This window comes from Neofelis nebulosa, chromosome 6 (assembly GCF_028018385.1).
Source record: "Neofelis nebulosa isolate mNeoNeb1 chromosome 6, mNeoNeb1.pri, whole genome shotgun sequence".
Lineage (NCBI taxonomy): Eukaryota > Metazoa > Chordata > Mammalia > Carnivora > Felidae > Neofelis > Neofelis nebulosa.
Window position 1 is genome coordinate 66530684 of NC_080787.1, and position 24183 is coordinate 66554866.

Sequence of the window (24183 nt, forward strand, 5' to 3'; positions counted from 1 at the left end):
CACAGGGCCCAACACGGGACTCAAACCCAGGAGCCCAGATATCATGACCCCAGCCGAAGTCAGACCCCCAACTGACTGAGCCACCCAGGGGCCCCTAGAAGTGGAATTTTAAACTAATCAATCTGAAACATCCTAGTCAGTACTAGTAAGGTAATTTGCCTGATAAAATCCCCTGCCTTCCCCTCAGGGAAGGTGACCTTCCCTGAAACAATTCACTCTTTGAATTTCCTTATCTCACCAACTTCTCCCTCTAGAAGCCTTCCATTTTGCATTAACTCCTTAGAGCTCTTTCTATTTGCTAGATGGATGCTGTCCAATTCATGAATTGCTGAATAAAGCCAACTAGATCTTCAAATTTACCCAGTGGAATTTTGAATTTTAACAGAGACTATTGATAAAAAATATGGATGCTAAACACAATTCTAGGAACAACTGAAAAAAGAATTATGGAGAAAACCATTGTCTTAGAAAAGATATAGATCATCTTATGAATACAATGGTGGTAGAAATATGGCTGCTAAAGATCATCCTGGTAAAATCTTAGCTAGAAATGAAGAGCATATTATTGGAAACTAAAAGAAAGAAGATAACATGTTAGACAGTGACAAGGACTTTTGGGCTGAATTGTTTTGTGGTTCTATGAAAAGCAGAACTTTTAAGAGATGAAATTGGGTACTTAGCTGAGGAGGATTCTAAGCAAAGTGTTGAAGGAGTAGGCTGGTTTCTCCTTACGGTTTACAGAAAACTGTGAGAGGAGAGAGGTAAGGTAAAGGAACTGTTAAGCAAAAAGGAACTGTCCCAAAAGTATTGTAAAAAATAATGAAGCCTGTTCTAAGATGGTGGCTGAACAGACTGATAAGGAGATTAATAAGGGTGGAAACCACGGATTTAATCAGCCTTCTCACCAAAAGCCAGGAACAATGATGGGATGATACTAGCAGAAACACTGCCAATTTGACATAAAGGGAACACAGATGGGACAAAATAAGGAAGGTTATGAGATTTGGGGGATTCACAGGACAGGATAACAGAATTATTTAGCTGAGAACGTGCTTTATCCTTCAAGAAAAAGTATCCAAAAGCAATTCGGTTATAATGAGGGCTGCCACTCCCACTATAGGCCCAGGGGAAAGGTTGCTTCCTCTTTTATTTCCTCAATTGTGGCCACAGGGCAACTGCTGCAAGGAGTCAAGGGAGCAGGACCTATGCCCAGAACTAAGAGGAGAGGCCCAATACCTAGCGCCATAGCAGTGATTCTACTACCTACCCCTCAATGGGCCTGGACAGTGGAGCATTCAACCAAGGATGATTATTCTTGAGCCTTAAGATCGAATAATTTGCCTTGTTAGGTTTTGGATTTGCATGGGATGCATAACCCTTTCATTCCTTCCAATTTATCCCTTTCAGAATAGAAACGTCCATCCTATGCCTGTCCTACCATTCTACCTTTGAGGCACAAAATTTGTCTGTTTTCACAAGTTCACTGCTAATGAAGAATTTTGACTCCTTTGACTCAGACGGATAAATCATACTTCGGGTCTCACCTATACTGGATTTAGAGGATATTTAGATGAGACTTCAGACCTACAACTGATGCTGAGTTAACACTTTGGGGGCTGCTGGGATGGGATGAATGTATTTCACATGTATGAAGGACATGAATTTTGGGGGGCCAGAGAATAGAATGTTATGGTCTGAATTTGTCCTCACAAAATCCCTATGTTGGAGCTCTAACCCCAAATGTGAAGGGTTTCGGATACAGGGCCTTTAGGAAGGTAATTATAATGGTGGGATCCTAGCCCCATAGGATTGAGTCCTTTAGGAAGAGGAAGAAACACCAGAGAGCACTCTCTCCCTGAGTGACAGCACAGAGAAAAGATCCTGTAGGACATGATCTGCAAACATCCTGATCACGGATTTCTAGTCTCTAGAACTATGAGAAAATAAATGTCTATTATTTACAGCACTCTGAAAAGACTAATATACTATACATGCTATTCAACTTTTTTTAGTCAGCTGATCAATTTCCACTCCTCAAACTTCAATTCAAATATTATTCCCTAGTAGGTCTTTCCTGATTCTTCAATGCAGAATTCCTATTATATGAATAGGAACTTGCTGGGGCACCTGGGTGGCTCAGTCGGTTAAGGGTCTGACTTCAGCTCAGGTCATGATCTCACGGTTGGTGAGTTAAAGCCCCACATCTGGCTCTGTGCTGACAGCTCAGAGCCTGGAGCCTGCTTTGGATTCTGTGTCTCCCCCCCCCCCCCCCCCCCGCCTCTTCCCTGCTCATACTCTGTCTCTCTCTCTCTCTGTGTCTCTCTCTCAAAAATAAATAAAATGTTAGAAAGAAAAAAAAAAAAAGAATAGGAACTTGCTACTCCATCATCAAAACCTGGTACCTATCTCTTATTACAGCACTTAAATGTTATAACTCAAGTTATATTTATGTCTCTCTCCCCACTGTGAACCTTGAGGAAATAGACAATGACCCTTCATCTTTATCCCCAAGACTTTGCACACTACCCAACAAAGTGCTCCAAAAATGTTAGTTGCATGAATTAAACCTCAACAATGTTTTTGCCATAAAATTATCTACTGTTTTAAAAGAAAAAAAAATCACTTAACAAAAATGAGGAGTAGGTCACCATCAAGAAAATTTCAGGAAATTTAGTCAATCACTTAACCTAAATGTATATACCTCATTCAAATATGGTAATGAGAAGAACACTACCTTGGGTAACCAAAACAATTACTAGTCTTTTATTCACAAATTTCAGGCTTGTGAAATACAGGAGTCCACATATGTCCTTCTCTATCAGTGCTCTCAGCTAAAGATCTCAAATATCAATGAGAAAATAGAGGCCAATCAAAGAGGAATACTTTTATTTGCACACAAAACCTAAGAACCTACCTGTACCTCTTTTCATTTTTATCGTTCTTATAACAATGGAGGAAATATCCTTCCACCTTAATCAAAGCCTTCCACCTGTATGGGTTCTTTTCTATGCCATTCTTTCTCACCTGTTACCCACCATGTAGCCAACATTATCTATTCAATTACAAAAGGACCATAGTATTGAGAAAGGCAGGAGGTAGCACAGGGAGTAACACTTAGCAATTCTTCAGCTTATCTTTCATATTTTACAAAGGAAAAAAAAAACTCATTTTCTCATTGGAGCTAGATACTGATATCAGAAGAGCAGAGACTAAACTCTGACTTTTCTAATGCTTAATCTAGTGGCTTACTCATCATCTCTTCCTGAATGCCTATAAAATATACCATGAACTAAACTGAGCTTCTGATACTCTCCCATCAAACCTGCTCCTCCTTCAGAAGTGCCTATCTCAGTTGATGACAACTTCACCCTTCTTTCTGTGTAGCAAAGAATTTGGCCTTGCCCAAAAAGAGGTGTGAATTTTGCCCATGGCTCCACCAGGTACCCAATTGTCATGCCTCATAGGAGTATCTTTATTTAGGGCAGGAGCTGGCAACACCCAATCTTAAGTCGTGGGCCAGAAAGAACAACCATATGATTTACGGTGGTGGACTCTGGGTCATATGGCATCCACTGACCTAGAGGCTGAGATAACTATGTGGGCAATCAATCAATCAGACTTGTCTACATAATAGAGTCTCAATAAAAACTCTGAATGTTAAGGCTCATGTGAGTTTCCCTGGTTGGCAATACTCCACGTATACAGTCATACATCAATGCCAGAAGAGTTACATATCTTGAGGATAATGGAAGCTTCATATCTGGAATACTCCCAGACTCTATCTTATGCATCTCTTCTTTTGGTTGATTTTAACCTGTATTCACTTCTTATAATAAACGGTAACAATAAACATAACAGCTATCAGTGATTTATTTAAATCTTTCTAGAGAATTATGAAACCTAAGAATGGTTTTAGGAACTTCCCAAAGTTGCAGTTGGTGTTAAAAGTGAGAGAAATTGGGGCGCCTGGGTGGCGCAGTCGGTTAAGCGTCCGACTTCAGCCAGGTCACGATCTCGCGGTCCGTGAGTTCGAGCCCCACGTCAGGCTCTGGGCTGATGGCTCGGAGCCTGGAGCCTGTTTCCGATTCTGTGTCTCCCTCTCTCTCTGCCCCTCCCCCGTTCATGCTCTGTCTCTCTCTGTCCCAAAAATAAGTAAAAAACATTAAAAAAAAAAAAAAGTGAGAGAAATGTTCCTAAGACTTTGCAGTTTGGCTAAAAGTAGGTACATCCTCAATCTCTCTTTCTCTCACACCCCACCTATCTATCCTATCAGAATATCCTGCTGGCTCTTTCTCCAACGGCTACCATCATGCCTTGCCATCATGCTTCCTCACAGATCTCATATTTCTACCCTTAGCTCCATAATGTCAAATCTCAAAACATCATCCAGGGATCCTTTTAAAATGTCAGATTATGTTCCTCAATAACAAAACCTCTCTAATAGCTTCTCATCTCTCCCACAAGAAATGTCAAAGTCCTAACAAAAGCCTATGATATCTTACTAAATTTGGCAGATCTAGTTACCTCTGACCCTATCTTCAGCTACTGCAGCCTTCATTCACTCCACTCCAGCCACACTAGTTTCCTCACTTTGTCTCAAACATGCCAGGGCTCAGGGCTGCCTCAGGGCTTTTCATCTGCTGGAATGCTCTTCCCCCCACAAATATTCATGGCTCTCTCACTTGCTTCAAATGTCTTCTCAAATATTAACTTCTCATCAGTGCCTTCCCTAACATTTCACAACCTCGACACAACCTATTTTTGTATATTTTCTTTCTCTGCCCCTCTAAGCCTCTCTTGAATGTATGCCATGAAGAAAAGGAGTTGTCTTTTCTGTTAAGTGCTGTTTCACCAGGACCTTGCACGGTATCTGCAACATAACTAGTACACAATAATATGTGGGAAAAAAGTGAATGTTGCAGTCTTCAAAAGGGCTGGTCAAACTGTCGCTTCTTGTTATTGGTATATTTGCAAGAAACATCTGCTTAACTTTTAGTATACTGCTTCTAAATAAATAAATGTTGGGGCGCCTGGGTGGCTCAGTTGGTTAAGCATCCAACTTCAGCTTAGGTCATGATCTCACAGTTCCTGAGTTCGAGCCCTGTGTTGGGCTCTGTGCTCACAGCTCAGAGCCTAGAGACTGCTTCAAATTCTGTGTCTTCATCTCTCTCTGCCCCATCCCCATTCATGCTCTCTGTCTTAAAAGTAAATAAAACAGTAAAAAAAAAAAAAAAAAAATTATAAATAAATAAATAAATGTCATCTAGAGATCTGTTAAAACTATCAGAATCGTGCAAAATGTTACTCTAAATGAGGATTGAGGGTAATCTGCCATGAAAACAATGAGTAAATTTAAAAATATACTTCCGGGGGAGCCTCAATGGCTCAGTCAGTTCAGTGTCTGACTCTTGATTTCAGCTCAGGTCATGATCCCAGGGTCATGGGATTGAGCCCTGTGTTGGACTCCTCGCTGAGCGTGGAGCCTGCTTAAGATTCTCTCTGTCTCTCTCTCTCTCTCTCTCTCTCTCTCTCTCTCTCTGTCTTTCTCTCTCTCTCCCTACACTTATCCCCCATTCAAGGTCTCTCTCTCTCTTAAACACACACACACACACACACACACACATACTTCGGATACCTTTTATCTGGGACAGATACTCTGGCTGTTATAAAGATTTGTGGTTTTACTGATGGTTCTCAGTTATGCTCTAAATCAGGAGCTGGCAAACTTCTGACTGCCGGTGTTTGTCAATAAAGTGTTATTAGAACTGAGCCACATCATTCTGTTTGCATATTGTCTACAACTACTATAGAGCTACAGTAAAGTTGAGCAGTTGCCACAAAAACCATATTGACCTCTAACTTAAAAAACTACGCTTTTAGAAAGTGTGCTGGGGCACTAGGGTGGCTCAGTTGGTTAAGCGTCCAACTTTGGTTCAGGTTATGATCTCATGGTTCACGAGTTCAAGCCCCACGTCAGGCTCTGTGCTGACAGCTCAAAGCCTGGAGACTTCTTCAGATTCTGTGTTTCCCTCTTTCTCTGCACGTCTCCAACTTGCACTGTCTCTTTCTCTCTCTCAAAAATAAATAAACATTAAAAAAACAAAAATTGGGGGCATCTGGGTGGCTCAGCCAGTTAAGCATCCGACGTCAGCCCATCATGAACTCATGGTTCATGGGTCTGAGCCCTGTGTCAGGCTCTGTGCTGACAGCTCAGAGCCTGGAGCCTGCTCTGCATTTTGTGTCTTCCTCTCTCTCTCTGCCCCTCTCCCGCTCATGCTCTGTCTCTCAAAAATAAATAAACACTTAAAAAAAATTTTTTTTCAAGTTTGCTGATCTCTGTTCTGGATAATTTATGTTTCTAGAGAAGAGACTTTCACATTAACTTTCACATTAACATAACTGGCTTTTTTTAAAAGGCCAAAAGACACTAAAAAAATATATTCAATACCTAAAATAAATAGAAAAACTACTAAAAAAATGTTCTTTCAAGAAGTACTCTTTTTTCATGACACATCAAGGCAGACAAAGAGTACTGAAAATATGCCTTGATTATAAAGCATGTGTGTTCTAAGAACTCAGAACAACAAAAGATTACTGACCAATTTTATTCCCACTACAAATTGCATTTGATAAATGCTACTTTTTATATTGAAGTTTCTGAGATCAAATTACAAAAGGGAACTTTTAAAAGCTTATTAGCACCTCACACATTTCCTAACATTAAAAAAAAAAAAAAAAAAAGAATCAAAACCTATTTTAATAAGGAGAAATGTTGGGTGGCTCAGTCGGTTGAGCGGCCGACTTCAGCTCAGGTCACGATCTCGTAGTCCGTGAGTTGGAGCCCCGCATCAGGCTCTGTGCTGACAGCTTGGAGCCTGGAGCCTATTTCAGATTCTGTGTCTCCCTCTCTCTGACCCTCCCCCGTTCATGCTCTGTCTCTCTCTGTCTCAAAAATAAATAAACGTTAAAAAAAAAAAAATTAAAAAAAAAAAATAAGGAGAAATGTCTTCCATTAACAAGGATAAATGTTTTCCAAAGAGAAAATTTTAAATGTATAAAAAAAATTGTAAAACTTTATTGACATTAAAACGTTAAGGAAGAAGATTTAAGAAAGGAACTCACTGACAGACATTAATTCAAAGATTTAGACTGATGCATTGGATTTGAAAAGATACACAAATGGGTTTTCATCAAAGAACTGTTTATAAAAATGGAAAAACTGCAAACATCATAAATGTCCAAGTAGTCGTCACTAGAAGATTAAATAAATTGTATCCTTTAACTTTCATCTTTTTTTTTTTAATGTTCATTTATTTATTTTGAGAGACAGAGGGAGAGTGTGAGCAGGGAAGAGGCAGAGAGAGAGAGAGAGAGAGAATGAATTCCAAGCAGGCTCTGTACTGTCAGCACAGAGCCCAACACAAGGCTCAAGCTCACAAACCATGAGATCATGACCCAAGCCAAAATCAAGATTGGATGCTTAACCAAATGAGCCACCCAGGGGCCCCTAAATAAACTGTATCCTAAAAAAGAGAATGCAATACTGTGAAAAATAATGAATCTACACTACTATCCTAAAGACATACCTAAAATATGTCAGCAAGTAGGTTATCAAGAATTACATAAGATGAAATCACATTTCTGTAAAACTGTAACATGGAGGGCATATGTATGTGGGGAAGGGCACTCTGCATGTATCTGAGCACATAAAAAAATGTCTAGGCAGAACAACACAGACAAAAATGGATAATTGTGGTTATTGCTTGGTGATGATATAAAAGGTGGTTTATTCTTTTTCTTATATTTTCTTTCTACATTTTTCTGAATGAGTCTTTATTATTTCCATTATATACTATTTCCATTTTCAGGGGGAAAAAAAAAAATCAAGACTTACCCAACTAAAAGAAGAAGTGCACAAATTACAGCAAATCCCAAAGTATACTTGAATGCTGTTTTAATTTGCTAGATGCCAAGGAGAAAAAGTATACCATTTAGTAAGACTTTTAAAATATAAAATAATCTTGCTACAGTGTAACAGTACTTTCATATCAAATGTACATTTATATTCAACTGCATAAAATTTCCTTGTTGAAAAAAAGAATCTTAAAATTTAATAAAAAACAATATATATGCCACATCATAAGTATCTCTGCAAACCATACTAGATTTTAAAATCTTTTCAATGATTGGACCTTATGAAAATCAGTACTCAAAAACATAATCAATTCTTCAGTGAGCATCATTAGTAAAATTATCAGAATATTTAATAAAATATTCCCCCAAACAGGAAGCAATCAGGATCTATAATACCTCTCCCCCAATTCATTGAAATGGGTTATAATAATAATTGCAATAAATATTTAATATGCATATATGTGTATATACTTTATATATAAAATATGTATTTATATAAAACAAAAATATACAAAACATATATATAAGTTTATAAGACATGTATCATTATCTTTGTTCAAAGACAAAGAAAAATACAAAGCTGGATATTCTAAATACGAAAAGACAAGTTAACCTCAAAGAAAAGGTTAAATTGGTAAAAAAAAAAAAAAAAAATTTTTGTCTCTCAGCCTAATGAAGTCTCTAAAAGTCACTTTTTAAAATTTAAATTCATGCTTCATATAAACGAATTCTTCACAAAGGACTTAAGACAGTCTTTAGGAAAAAAACTAAAGGTTAAGGAGGATCTTAAGATCAACCAAAGAGTTGGGGAAGATGAACTTTAGAACAAGTGAAAAGAGAAAGCATGTATCTCATTCAGTTTTTAACATTAATTTCCTAACCAGCCACTCTACCTTACATATGTTGGGTTTTCAAATAGAGTTACATAGGTATCTGCAAATAATTAATTTTGACTTTCTTTATAAATATTTAAACATCTTATTTTTTCTCTAACAAATTGTACTTTTTACCACTCAGGTAATCAGTTAAAATATTGTTACGTACTTGCTCCTGATCTTAATGCAAATACTTTAAGGTTTTAATAAACCTGATTAAGCATAATTCTGGCTTTTGAGTGAAAACTGCATATATTTTTTTGTGCTTAAATACAAAATATAACCAAGGTATAAAACAAATTCCTGTAACTCAATAAAAAGACAAAAGACATTCCTTTTATGCTGCTTTTTTCCCTTAAATCAGAAAAAAACTATTCAATTTTAACAAATACCTTTCAACATACAATTTCTTTGACCTATTAAATTACTATATATTAATAGGTGTGCTGATTCCAAATTACCCATGTAATCTAGAGATGGGCCCAACTCAGTTATACTATATTAATGTATTTTTAAGATACCTCTGAATTAAATTCGGTAGTATTTCAGTTAAGATTTTTATACCAATATTAAGTGACAATGGTCTGAAATTTGGAACATGCATGTATGTTATATTTATCAGGTTTTTATATGAGTGTTATCCTGGATTAGTAAAAATTGTCTGCAAGTGTTCTTTACGTTCTAGAACAAGGGTCAGCAGACTGTCCTGTGGGCCCCATGTAGCCTGCTTCCTATTTTACTGGATCACATTATGCTCATTAAGTATTGTCTCTGGCTACTTCTACAGTACAAGAGCAAAAGTGAGTAGTTGAGACAGGGACTATATGGCCCACAAAGCCTAAAATGTTTACTCCGTGGCCTTTTAGGGAAAAAGTCTGCCAATCCCTGTTCTAGAACTGCTCTAAACAAGTCACATGTGGCTATTGAGCACTCGATATATGGCTAGTTCAAACTGAGATGTGCTGTAATGTAAAATACATTTTAAATTTCAAAGACTTAGTGTGAAAAAAGAAACTTAATATCTTATTAATAATGTGTTTTGCCTCTATTTGAAATTATAATACTACTTGGAACCTATTACATCAAATACAACATACCATTAAAAATAATTTCAACTGCTCCTTTTTACTTATTTTAATGTCACTATTAGAAAATTTAAAATTTCACACCTGGCTCACATTGTATTTCTATTAGACAACACAACTCTATAATAAACTCAAACAGTCATGTCATTCTGTGAGGAAATAATCTTTTCTCTTCCCCCTAAATTGGGACCTCTAAAACAAACATACTTACAGTGCATTTACTAGTATCATCATCATCCTTTTCTTCATAGTAGAAGTAGACAAAAGGGATCCAGAAGAACACGCAGAATAATATAACAGAATATAAGGCTGTGGAAAGAAATAATAGACTGAGTTCTACAGAATACATTTGAACTTAATAATTGTCATACATATATTCTTATGTGTGTGTATATTAACATACAAATTAACTTAACCAAATTCACATTTACATACCAAATTTGCTCCCCCCATCTGATCTTTAGACCTGTAACTCTATGTTTATATGTAATATCCAAATCAGCCTTTTCTGACCCCTGTCCCAAGAAATCAATAGCACCATCACAATTCAAATTAACTATGGGTCAATTTTCAGCAATAATAATGATAACTGTGCCTATAACAAGTGTGACGGCTAACATTTGAGCTCTTACTATGTACTCACCACAGTGCTAAGAACTTCCTATGAACCACCTCATTTAAGGGAATGTTAACTTTTATATTCCTTCCAACTTAAAATCAAGTAAAGTTGACAAAACATTTGCCAGTCACTCAAGTTAAAGAAACAGCTATAATTGATACTGTTCTTTTGGTACAAATAATTTCCTCAATCTAAGTTTAAAATATGGAGTGTTATAAAACTGATCTTATACAAATCAAAACTGAGAGAGGTTAAGAATGGTAAAACAGTAAAATCAGATTCAAAGTTAACAGATACAAATTACTATTTATCTGCTTTAAAATAATACTAAAGATACTCTGACCCAGTAGCAAAAGTATTTTTTTAATTCAGTCTAAAACTTAAAATTTGAACAGCCAAAGTATATTTAACAACAAAAATAACATAAACAACTTTTAGAGGCTTCATAAACCTAAGAAACGTGTTTTTAAAATTTTCTGTGAATTTACACTTATTTGCATGTACATAAGTTCATGGAAAGAGGGACAATATAATTATATAAGACAATCACAGGATAATAATCATTATACTCCTTTGTAAAAAAAAAAGGATTTGTTAGTAATGTATAATATAACCTCAATTACTTTACCGTTGGAAGGAATGATTATATAAGTTAGAGAATTTTTAAACATGATCTTAATACTTGCTAGCACTATCTCATTTATCTGGAGGCCACTTATGAAACAGCCCCATGAAATGCAGCATAGCTATAAAACTCAGCAAACAGCCCTAAATAATCAATAGAAAAGTAAAAGGTAATTTTTATTGAGCAATCATAAAATAACTGTCAGCAAACTAAATTTGGGCACTACAGATGTTTAGTGAAATACATGCAGTCTTGCCGATCTGGAAAACAGTGTGGAGGTTCCTCAAAAAATTAAAAATACATCTACCCTATGACCCAGCCATAGCACTGCTAGGAATTTACCCAAGGGATATAGGAGTGCTGATGCACAGGGGCACTTGTACCCCAATGTTTATAGCAGCACTTTCAACAATAGCCAAACTATGAAAACAGCCTAAATGTCCATCAACTGATGAATGGATAAAGAAATTGTGGTTTATATACACAATGGAATACTACTTGGCAATGAGAAAGAATGAAATATGGCCTTTTGTAGCAACGTGGATGGAACTGGAGAGTGTTAGGCTAAGTGAAATAAGTCACACAGAGAAAGACAGATACCATATGTTTTCACTCTTATGTGGATCCTGAGAAACTTAACAGAAGACTATGGGGGAAGGGGAGAGAAAAAAAAAGTTAGAGAGGGAGGGAGTCAAACCATAGGAGGCTCTTGAAAACTGAGAACAACCTGAGGGTTGATGGGGGGTGGGTGATGGGTATTAAGGAGAACACCTGTTGGGATGAGCACTGGGTATTATATGGAAACCAATTTAACAATAAATTCATATTAAAAAAAAGAAATATATGCAGTCCTTTAATATTATGAGAAACTATTAATGGCAGTAACTCTTTAAGGGTAATGAACACTGGTGTTTCTATCACAAGACTGAGAATACAGTTAACCCCTGAATAATGTGGGGATTGAGGCACACTCCCTGCAGAGATGAAAATCTGCATATAACTTTTGGCTCCCCTAAATCTTAACTAATAGCCTACTCTTGACTGGAAGCCTTACTGGTAACATAAACAGTCAATTAACACACAGTTTATATGTTACATGTATTATACAACACATTCTTACAATAACACCAGCTAGAGAAAAGAAAATGGTATTAAAATCATAAGGAAGAGAAAATACATTTATAGTACTGTACAGATTTATCAGAAAATATCCACATTAAGTGTAACTAACAGTTCAAACCTGTGTTGGTCAACAATCAGCTGTAGTTATTATTAATATTTCTATTATAAATCTAACAGCCAATGGAAATAACACATATTCCAAATGTAACCAAAATAAGTATTCTAAAAACTTTAAAAAAGTAAAAATAAAAGGGACACAACTACAAATCACACTAAATACTATTCTAATAATTATGATTAAAACAATCAAATAGGGACACCTGGGTGGATCAGTCCGTTAAGTGTTTGGACTCTTGATTTCGGCTCAGGTCATGATATCATGGTTATTGAGATTGAGCCCCTTTTTGAGTTCTGCCCTAATAGCTCAAAGAATCTGCTTGGGATTCTCTCTCTCCCTCTCTCTGCCCCTGCCCCACTCAAATGCTCAGGTGCATACACTATCTCAAAATATAAACAAATAATCAATTAATCAAATAACTTATATAGAATAGGAGGAACCCTAAATTAGCATAACAGAGTTTAGTGGGCTGATAGCCACATCCCCCAAATTTTCATAAATTAACAGGTGCCATAAGGCTTGGCTTCACTCTCAGCATGTTGCTTATGTCTACTACTTGGTGGCTTATGCCTTTAGGTAGCCAAACAGCCTATGGCTATTTCATAAACATTACTTGTATTCCTGAACCCCTGTGATCAATGATCTTGTAGCTACATAAGTTAACATCGTATTCAATTAGCATAACAAACTATAAAATTAATTCCTATAACTGATTAAAATACAAATAACCCATTTTTTAAAATGGACAAAAGACAGACACTTCACCATGGAAGATATACAAAATGGCCAACAAGCACACTTTAAAAGGCCCTCATCGTTAGTCATCAAGAAGATGTCAATTAAACCGACAATGAGATACACATACCCAAAAGAACAGCTAAAATTCAACTGACAATACCAAGTGCTGCCAAGAATGTAAAGCAACTGACATTCTCATACTTTGCTAGAGGCAGGGTACAGTGGCCCAACACTACTGAAAACCGTTTAGTAGTTTCTTACCAGGTTAAACTTACAACTACCACGTGATCCAGCAAGTCTATTCCTCTCTCAATGAAGAGCAGCAAAATATGCAAAGTGTTTCTGCCCAGAGAAGCCTGCTGAGGTTACAGAGTCCAGGACTTTTACTGGGGACTTGTAAAACAGGCACAATACAGAGTACATCCAAGCATTGGGTTCACAGGAGTTAGTCCAGGGTCAGCCACACAAGCAGTCCTTCCTGAAGGTAGGCGATAACTGAACAGACTCAGGTGAACAACAAAAGTGTTCTCAGCAACATTATTCACAGTGGCCAAAAACTGGAAACGATCCAAGTATCCATCAACAGGTAAACAGATAAACAAACTAAGTGGTATTATATTTAAACAAATGACTAGTATATAGTAACAAAAAAGAACAAACTACGGATACACACAAGGAATAAAACAACCCCAGACACAAGAGTACATTTTTTGTGACTGAACTTAAGGAAGTTCTAAAACTGGAAAACTAATTTATTGCAACACAAGTCAAAAAAGTGGTTGTGGTAGCTACTGACTGTAAAGAGACATGAAGATGTACAGCAACTAAAATCTGCATATGTTGCTGACAGGAACATCCCAAAAGAGACAGTTTCTAGGAATCAACACCTGAAGGAAGGAAGTGGGGAAGAGACACACTTCCGAGAAGATTCTATAATATCCCTTCAGCAGTCTGTGATTCAAAATACATGTAGAACAACTGCTCTAAATCTTTGCTTTGCTAACACCACACTCTAAATCAACTATCTTCTGACTATTCTTTTTCAGTGTCCTTCATAAAGATCCCTTCCTTTAGTCCATAAATGTTAATCTGTAAAGAAAAAAAAAAACTAACATTTTTATGTGTTTCAGATTAGTTCTCTAATGTCCAGGTGAGTTTATATACCTGTAAATAAAAAAAAAAGTTGCTGCTACCACTATCATGAAACAGAGAAACTGCTTCTTTTAAAGTTCTACTTCAAACTGATAATTATGTACAAAGGAAAATTATTCTTAACAGTGATGACACTCTGATATCCTTACATCTTTATAAAGTGTGCTTTAATTTGTAAATGTTTTTGTTAAAAGATTGCTACTAGCAAGTAAAAGATAAACAGACTGTTTGGTTTAATAGTCCCACTAACATCAAAGAAAACATATTAACAAATTTTAGAACCTCATGTCCACAAAAATTGGCAAGAATTAAACTCATAAAACAAATTCTTTTTTAAAAAAAACTTAGCAAGAAAGCAGCAAAAACAAATGAACAGAGAGCAATCATGTCATGTCCATCTTAAAAGGATATGGACAAAAACTGGGTCAAAGAATATATGATAATTGTTACGATCATTTCATATACACAAAGCAGACAATCTACCTTTTAAAAAATGTCTATCATTAAATTGCAACTCACAGGAAAATGAATTTGGATAAATTAGGCTTTTTTTTTTTTTTTAGTTCATTTATTTTGAAAAAGAGAGAGGGAGAGTACGCAAGCAGGGAAGGAGCAGAGACAGAGTGGGAGAGAAAGAATCCCAAGCAGGCCCCATGCTGTCAGTCCAAAGCCAACATGGGGCTCGAGCCCATGAACCATGAGATCATGACCTGAAGTGAAATCAAGAGTCAGACGCTTTAACTAACTGAGTCACCCAAGTGCCCCAACTGGGATAAATTAGGCTTTTGAATTTTTAGACATTCTTTGTTCCTCCTAACTACCGATGAAAACACTAAAACAAAGGATAATTTAGTCAATATTGTGAGATATAATTAATCATTACTACAAAGCATTTTGTTTTAGAGGGTCAAAGTATAAAGATATTCTGGGAATTCTAAAAGCCTTCTAAAATTATCCCATTTACCCAGCTGAAAGAATCCGGGGTCAGGACTGCTAGCTGCATATCCAAATACTCATTTTCATTTCAGCTGCTATGCCCCTTTTTGTCTCTCCCCTTTTCTCCAGCTTCCTGCCTGAAATGGATACATGACAACTTAAACTCCAGCCATCATTTTGGACTTTGGTAACTATATAAGATGGAAATCATGTACTAAGGATGGAGAGCAGAGGAAAAAAAAAAAAAAAAAAAAAAACCCCACAAGCTTACGACCCTCATGATGCCATAGTACTGCCATATGATCCCTGAATAGCCCATTTCCAGACTTATTTTAAATGAGACTAAAAAAAAATAAAATAAAATAAGGACAACACTATACTATATATGCCATGTATTTCCAATCTGTTAAACAGCAGACAGGTGTAAGCCCTAAAACAGAATATGACACGAGAAATAGGAGAACCCAAACATTCACTCCTGAACTATCCAGAGCTGTTGGTAGCCTGTGAGTCATGAGTGTAACAGATCTCAATTAACTTTTACCACTGAACATGCTAGCATCATGAGATGCCCCAGAATCCCCTGGGTTTTAGATATACCTCTTGCCTTCACTGTGTAGCAGCAACTCTATTTCCCCTAATAACCAGCATCAATCATTCCAGCCAACATGGTAACTATTATTGCCTGTTCATTTCAATAGAATAAGGAAACCAAATGGTTAGGTGGAAGTAATACCTCTAATTCAATGAAACTATTGTTTCATCCTTACTAGAAGTGCTTCCATCTGGCTATTAAGAATTCTAACCAGCAGAACTCAGTTACTAGAAACAAGTTTTGTGACTAGGTCATTAGAAATAATTGTACAAACTACCACACTCACTTCTATCCCTTAGTTATTAAAGATGGGTACAGATTATGGGACAGAGTCCCATGTAATGCTCACTGGTCCACAGCATTCTCTAAAATAATAATAATAGTAATAATAAAAACACTTCTCAGTTTATTTTATGAAGCTAGCAGGGTTTTCATATGCAAACTTGACAAGAATAATAAGATACAGGAAATTTACAAACCAGTCTCACCTCTCAATTTTTAAGAGAATCCCAAATAAGGTAACAGCAAAACAAGCCCAACAAGAGATTTAAAAACCAAAAAAGCCACCATCATGACCAATCAAGGTTTATCCTAGGAGTGCAAAGTTGGTTGAAGAATAATTTACCTATGTAATAATACATTACTTAAAAGATTAAAAAAAAAAAAAAAACCACCTCACATGATTATCTCCTCTGATAAAATGTATTCAACTCAAATATCTAATGAGTATGTTCCAGTCATCATTATAGGGTTCATGAATATGGCTAAATCAAAGCTCAGAAGTCCCTACTTTCATAAGAAAGATGGGGGGAGTGGAACTCAGTGGGAGGAAAAATAAAATATTTGGAATCACTGTGTGAACAGCTCAGACCACATTAAAAAAATGTCTTAAAACGGTTAGAAAAACACAAACAACCTAACTTTAAAAAAGGTAACTCAAATAGAAAATTGAAAAAGCCAATAAATTTTTTAAAAACATGCAATTTCTTTTTCAAAATAAGAGAAATGAAGATTAAGGACCTATCATTTCACACTTGCCACACTGGCAAAAACTAAAAATACATAGCAGTATACAAGTTTGGCATAGAGAACACCTGAAACTAATGTAACATTGTGTGTCAACTATACTCCAAAAAAAGTACACTATGGATTCTGAAACTACAGCCACAGTCTCGCCGTTCCATATTATCCAAATAATATTAGTCTTGTCAGTAGTATTTAAAAAATTTTTTTTAATGTTTATTCATTTTTCGAGAGACAGAGAGAGACAGAGCATGAGAGGGAAAGGGGCAGAGAGAGGGAGACACAGCATCCAGAGCAGGCTCCAGGCTCTGAGCTGTCAGCACACAGCCCGACGTGGGCCTCAAACTCATTAACTAGGAGATCATGACCTAAGCCAAAGTCAGATGCTCAACTGACTGAGCCACCCAGGCACCCTTTGTCAGTAGTATTTTACAGCAATATTTTAATCTCAGGTTACAGTTTCCTTGCTATTCCAAGAACTCAGATAATGCATGAACACTTTTTTTTAAATGTTTATTTATTTTTGAAAGAGAGAAAGAGAGAAAGGGTGAGGGAGAGAGAGGGGGAGGGGGGGAGAGAGAGAGAGAGAGAGAGAGAGAAAGAGAGAGAAAGTGAATGAACGGGGGAGGGGTAGACAGAGAGGGAGACAGAATCCAAAGCAAGTTCCAGGCTCTGAGCAGTCAGCACAGAGCCCAACACGGGGCTCCAACTCATGAGCCATGAGATCAAGACCTGAGCTGAAGTCAGACACTTAACCAACTGAGCCACCCAGGTGCCCCAATACATGAACACTTTTAAATGTTCTTTTTCTCCCCTTCATTTTGAAGGTAGTATATACTCATTTTGGTAATCTTGCAAAATAAAAATATACACACAAAATAAAACAGTTACACATAATTCAACTACCTAAATGCCACCTAATTTAACCTTTGGGATGTTTTCTTTTAGTTGTTGATTGCACACACAGCTTTTATTTTTATTTTCTATATAACTGTAATAGATCGGGCCAGGGGCCAGGAAACTACAGCCTATAGGCCAAATCTGGCCCACCACCTGCTTTTGTAAATAATGTTCTATCGGAATATAACAGCAAAAACAAAAACACCAACTTTAGGATAGAGAGCAATTGGAAGGATCACACCCTTTTCATGGGAATTAAAGTGGTATAAATACTGAGGAAAATAATTTGTCATTATTTAGAATGTTCAAGATGCACATAACTTATGGTCCATCAATTTTATGTATGTATTTGGCACATATGCAACAGGAAAGGTGTACAAACATGTTCCTCACACAGTTTTTAGTAGCAAAAAATCCAAATGTCCAGACTGATTACCATGTGTTATATTCATACACAATAAACTACACTTTATGCAAGAACACGTAAGAATCTCAGAAACATAAGGCTGAATGAAAACAAGTAATTTCGTATAAAGTTCAAAATGTAAAACCAAAGATACAGCATGGCAGATACAGCAAGGCAAAGCAAGGGATTAACAGACTAAAAAAGTCAGAATAGTGATTACTTCTAAGGGGGTTGGAGGAGAGATGGCACCAGGGAAAGGCACACAAGGGACTTCAAACTTTATATGTTACATGCTTAATAAATATTTTGCAAGTATAAAAGTATTATATGTTGACTAAACATCAAATCTGTCAATATTTGCAACACTATGTCAGCTGCATCTGGATTCTTGACCCAGAGAAACTGTGAGATAATGTTTGTTTTAAACTGCTAAATTTGGGTGTGATTTGGTACACACAACAGGTAACTACTACTGCTGTTAATAGTAACTCACTGATTCAAACAGCAAGGAGCATGATCTGACAGTATACAACTCAGAGAACAAAACTGTTTATAGGCTTTAACTTAGAATATGTAGTCTGAAGAATAGTCATTTTCCTTAAGAGGTTTTTTGGTTTTTTTTTTTTTGGTTGTTTGTTTCCTCTACTATTTCCACTTGGAAACAAATCCTTAGGACACTAAGTCTCATGGAGTCATTATCCAGAGAATGTCTTGAGCAAATGTAATCCAAAGCCATTTAGAAAACTCCCCCAATGATTAAGAATACAGTCTTTTAAGAAGGGGGAAGGAAAGCACAACTATCTCATCAAGAACTTCACAAAACTGAATCAAAAAAAAAAAAAAAAAAAAAAAAAGTCCTCCAATTTAGTCTCAGTCCATCTTACCTAGAAAAGCAATTTAGAGATGTTTTCACAAAAATAAAGAATCAAAAAGATGTGGGGCACCTGGGTGGCTCAGTGGGTTAAGCGTCTAACTTCAGCTCAGGTCACGATCTCATGATTCGTGAGTTCGAGCCCCACGTCGGGCTCTGTGCTGACAGCGCGGAGCCCGGAGCCTGCTTCAGATTCTGCCTTCCTCTCTCTCTGCCCCTCCCCCGCTCCCCCTCTGTCTCTGTTTCTGTTTCAAAAATAAATAAACCTTAAAAAAATATTTTAAAACAAAGAATCAAAAAGATGTAAATCTGATGAGATGTTAGGTCAATTCTTCTAATTTTCCCGTATCATTGCACAGAGGTTTACTTTCCTTGCTCTCTTAGCTGATGTGAATTAAAACAACAACAGATACCAGATACCACATGTCTCATACTCCTCATACCATGAAGTAGATACTACTTTATCACCACTTCACAAGTGGAGTAGTCATAAAGAAGTTAAATGACTTCAAGGTCCCACAGTACTCATCTCAAACTAAGACACTAGGAGGTTGTAAACCCTACGTTCAAAATGCATAGTAAAGACTCCAGGTACAACTTTTCAGGATTTAACCAACAGGGAGTAATGAAAAACTTCATAAATGCCCTCTTAAGTGCTCTTAAGGCATGGCATAGAAAAGGCATGGCATAGAAATAGGAGTTTGAAAGTTTCTTGGTCCATCTTATTCTTCCTTAGTTCTGTAACTTAACCTCATCCAAATATGCATACATCTATTTTCACTAGAGAAACACTGAAGAGCAAAAAGAACTTATTATAACACCTAATAATCTAGGATTCTTTGAATAAGAGCATTCGTATGGTGGACAACAATGCAGTAAATGCTTTTTAAAAAAAATACAGATACACTAGATCCTCAAACCAGTAGTATTTGAAACAGCCCAAAACTATGGCCAACAGGCACATGAAAAGATGCTCAACGTCACTCCTCATCAGGGAAATACAAATCAAAACCACACTCAGATATCACCTCACGCCAATCAGAGTGGCCAAAATGAACAAATCAGGAGACTATAGATGCTGGCGAGGATGTGGAGAAACGGGAACCCTCTTGCACTGTTGGTGAGAATGCAAAGTGGTGCAGCCGCTCTGGAAAACAGTGTGGAGGTTCCTCAAAAAATTAAAAATAGATCTACCCTATGACCCAGCAATAGCACTGCTAGGAATTTACCCAAGGGTTACAGAAGTGCTGATGCATAGGGGCACTTGTACCCCAAAGTTTATAGCAGCACTCTCAACAATAGCCAAATTATGGAAAGAGCCTAAATGTCCATCAACTGATGAATGGATAAAGAAATTGTGGTTTATATACACAATGGAGTACTACGTGGCAATGAGAAAGAATGGAATATGGCCCTTTGTAGCAATGTGGATGGAACTGCAGAGTGTTATGCTAAGTGAAATAAGCCATACAGAGAAAGAGAGATACCATATGTTCTCACTCTTAGGTGGATCCTGAGAGACTTAACAGAAACCCATGGGGGAGGGGAAGGAAAAAAAAAAAAAGGAGGTTAGAGTGGGAGAGAGCCAAAACATAAGAGACTCTTAAAAACTGGGAACTAACTGAGGGTTGATGGGGGGTGGGAGGGAGGAGAGGGTGGGTGATGGGCATTAAGGAGGGCACCTTTTGGGATGAGCACTGGGTGTTGTATGGAAACCAATTTGACAATAAACTTCATATATTGAAAAAAAAAGAAACAACCCAAAACTGAACTCAACTGATCATGAATTTCAGAATAAACAAGCTATGATATGTTAATACAATGGAATATTTATAGCAATGACAATCAACAAAGTAGTTACCTGCAATAATACAGATGAATCTCAAATGCAATGCTAAACACTAAAGAAACGAAACAGAAAACAATATATACTATATAATTCAATTTACATCTACACAAAAAATGACAGCCCAAGAATCAGTGTCAGAAGAAGGAAGGGTCTCTAGGATAAAGTGATAGGACAATTACAGAAGGGCTGAACACACCAGTCTTGAATAATTCCCGCTTTTGGTTTGGGCTCTATTGCTACAACCCCTGAATGCATACAAAATCAAAACAAAAAGTTAGAGAAACTATTAAGTAAAATGAAAATTCACTTAAAAGAAATTAAGGAAAAATCACAAAATCAAAAGGCAACCAACGGAATGGGAAAAGATATATGCAAATAACATATCAGATAAAGGATTAGTATCTAAAATCTATAAAGAACTTACCAAACTCAACATACAAAAAACAAATAATCCAGTGAAGAAATGGGCAGAAGACATGAATAGATGCTTTTCCAAAGAAGACATCCAGATGGTCAACAGACACATGAAAAAATGCTCAACGTCACTCCTCATCAGGGAAATACAAATCAAAACCACACTGAGATACCACCCCACACCGGTCAGAGTGGTTAAAATTAACAACCCAGGAAATAACAGATGCTGGTGAGGATGTGGAGAAACGGGAACCCTCTTGCACTGTGAGTGGGAATGCAAACTGGTGCAGCCACTCTGGAAAACAGTGTTGAGGTTCCTCAAAAAATTAAAAATAGAACTACCCTATGACCCAGGAATGGCACTACTAGGAATTTATCCAAGGGATACAGGAGTGCTGATGCATAGGGGCACGTGTACCCCAATGCTTATAGCAGCACTTTCAACAATAGCCAAATTAAGGAATGAGCCTAAATGCCCATTAACTGATGAATGCATAAAGAAGATGTGGTTTATATATACAATGGAATACTACTTGGCAATGAGAAAGAATGAAATCATGCCATTTGCAACAATGTGGATGGAACTGAAAGGTATTATGCTGAGTGAAATAAGTCAGTCAGAGAAGGACAGATATCATATGTTTTCACTCATATGTGGATCTTGAGAAACTTAACAGAAGACCATGGGGAAGGGAATGGGAAAAAAATAGTTACAGAGAGGGAGGGAGGCAAACCATAAGAGATTCTTAAATACAGAGAACAAACTGAAGGTGGAAGCGGGCGGTGGAGGAGAGGGAAAAATGGGTGATGGGCATTGAGGAGGGCACTTGTTGGGATGAGCACTGTTGCATGTAAGTGATGAACCATGGGATTCTACCCCAAAAACCAAGAGCACACTTTACACACTGTATGTTAGCCAATTTGACAATAAATTGTATTTTAAAAAACTAAAAAATTTTTTAAAAATTAAAAATTTTATAAAAGAAATTAAAGTAGTGAAAGTGTTAAAACTAAAAATTTCAAGAATGGTTAGAGAAAACATTATAGTAAGCTTTACAATAAATTAAAATTAATACAATGTAAAAATTTAAAGATTAAAATAAATTTGAAATGTAAAAATAGAACTCAGATAAAAAGCCTAAACACATACATGAGATAAAAACTTGAACAGGTTCAAACATGAGATTAAAACAGAAGTGAAACAAAAATGTCAGACAAGAGCAGTTTTATAAAAGAAAATATCAAAGAAGTTTAAAGATATAAATCAAGAAATAAAAACATTCAAAAAGGAAAAAAGGACTGAATCCTGAATGTTTCTAGGATAAACAATAGCCTCATATGAGGGGGTCTCTTCTGAGTACAGAATCCCTATGAGTATAGGGCAAAAGAGCAGAAATAAACAACTTTACTCTCTCATCCTTCAACAAGCTCCAGGAGACTCCTTTGCAGGCAGCTTCAGGTACCTGAGGACTATTAATAATCAATCAATAGCTAGGGGAGAACAAGCAGGTAGAAGCAGCAGCTAGTTGGCCTGAATCTCCAGGAAAAAAATACCCCAAGTTCCATTAATATAACAGAAGTATCTCAAAAATACGGTTTCCAGACCCTAGGATTAGCACGGATCATTTCAGGGTATGCAAATATGAAAATTATTTTCATAATATCAAAATGTCATTAGCCATTCCACTAACAGCTACTATTTTTTTAAGTTTATTTATTTTGAGAGAGAGAGAGAGAGAGAGCGAGCGAGCAGGGGAGGGGTGAGAGAGAGAAGGAGAGAGAGAATCCCAAGGGGGCTCCATACTGTCAGCACAAAACCCCACATGGGGCTTGAACTCACAAACTGTGAGACCATGACCTGAGCCGAAATCAAGAGTCAGTCACTTAGTCAACTGAGCCACCAGGCACCTCATAGTTATTATATTTTTCGCCACCAAGCAATCACCAGTGGGGAAAACTTTTATTTAGTTAGGGAAGTCCCTTTTGACACGGTAATAATTCCATTAGATGTCTACCTTTGAGTACCCACCTTTTCAATATCCTGTGAGAAGAGAGGTGCACATAAATTGCCCTTGTGAGAAGCACTCTGGTATTTCACTTGTGAGCTACACTAGGCACTTTTTTTCAAAGAACACCATTTTTCTTGAAAGAACAACTGACAGACAAGCAGTAGTTATCCAGGCTTGAGTATTACATGGACTTTCTCAAAAATGAATAAAGTGGCCTTGTCACTTCAAAGAAAATAAGTAATAGTATTGCTGCCCAATAAAACCTAAGTTTTCAAAAGAAAATTAAGATTTTTGGAATACTTGAATCCACCACCTTGAGTTTTACAACTTTCCAATACATAAACACTTTTCTGATAAGAGCATTGGTGACATTAATGGAACACCAGCATAAACCAGACTCATTCTGGGTGTAATCTAGCATTCCGTATTATTTAAAAGATTCCAGATGATTTTTGGAGCTGCCCTGGGGGTTCAGTGCTATGAAGAATTCCCACAGGTAACATCCCCAGAACCATTTATTAAAAGGCAGCTCATTTAATGCCACAAAGCTCCAGCTTTAGGTTATGCCACTCACTAACAAGGTGATCTTTAATATCGCTAAATATCAATTTCTCCATCTGTAAAAGATAGAAAATACTTCCCAAAAATGACATTCATGAAAATTAAGTAAAACGTTGAATATGAAAGTCTCATACAGTTCTTGGCAAGGTTAGACAATGAAAACATGTTGATATGTTAGAAGAAATTAGATGAACTATGGAATCTCACAGAATGGATACATAAAAATAGTTCTTTGGATAATATCTAGCATTTCTGGAGAAACAGGTGGGCTTGGGAATAGTAACTATTTCAGAAGCTATACAATCCTTTAGGCTCCCGGCGGTAGGTCACCATCTAAGTAAAAGCCAAGAGCCTATTAGCCATAGCTAAGG

At 36.7% G+C, this 24183-nt stretch overlaps 1 protein-coding gene across 2 annotated transcripts in view; it reads right to left on the reverse strand.

The window, feature by feature from the left end:
• Positions 1-24183, reverse strand: part of LMBRD1 (LMBR1 domain containing 1) — a 114306-nt gene that overhangs the window by 76022 nt on the left and 14101 nt on the right. For both annotated transcript variants that reach the window (XM_058734372.1, XM_058734374.1), the window contains 2 exons: positions 10086-10183; positions 7895-7962 (listed from right to left, as the gene is read on the reverse strand). In XM_058734372.1, the coding sequence (XP_058590355.1) occupies positions 7895-7962; positions 10086-10183 (166 nt within the window). The remainder of the gene's footprint in view (positions 1-7894; positions 7963-10085; positions 10184-24183) is intronic.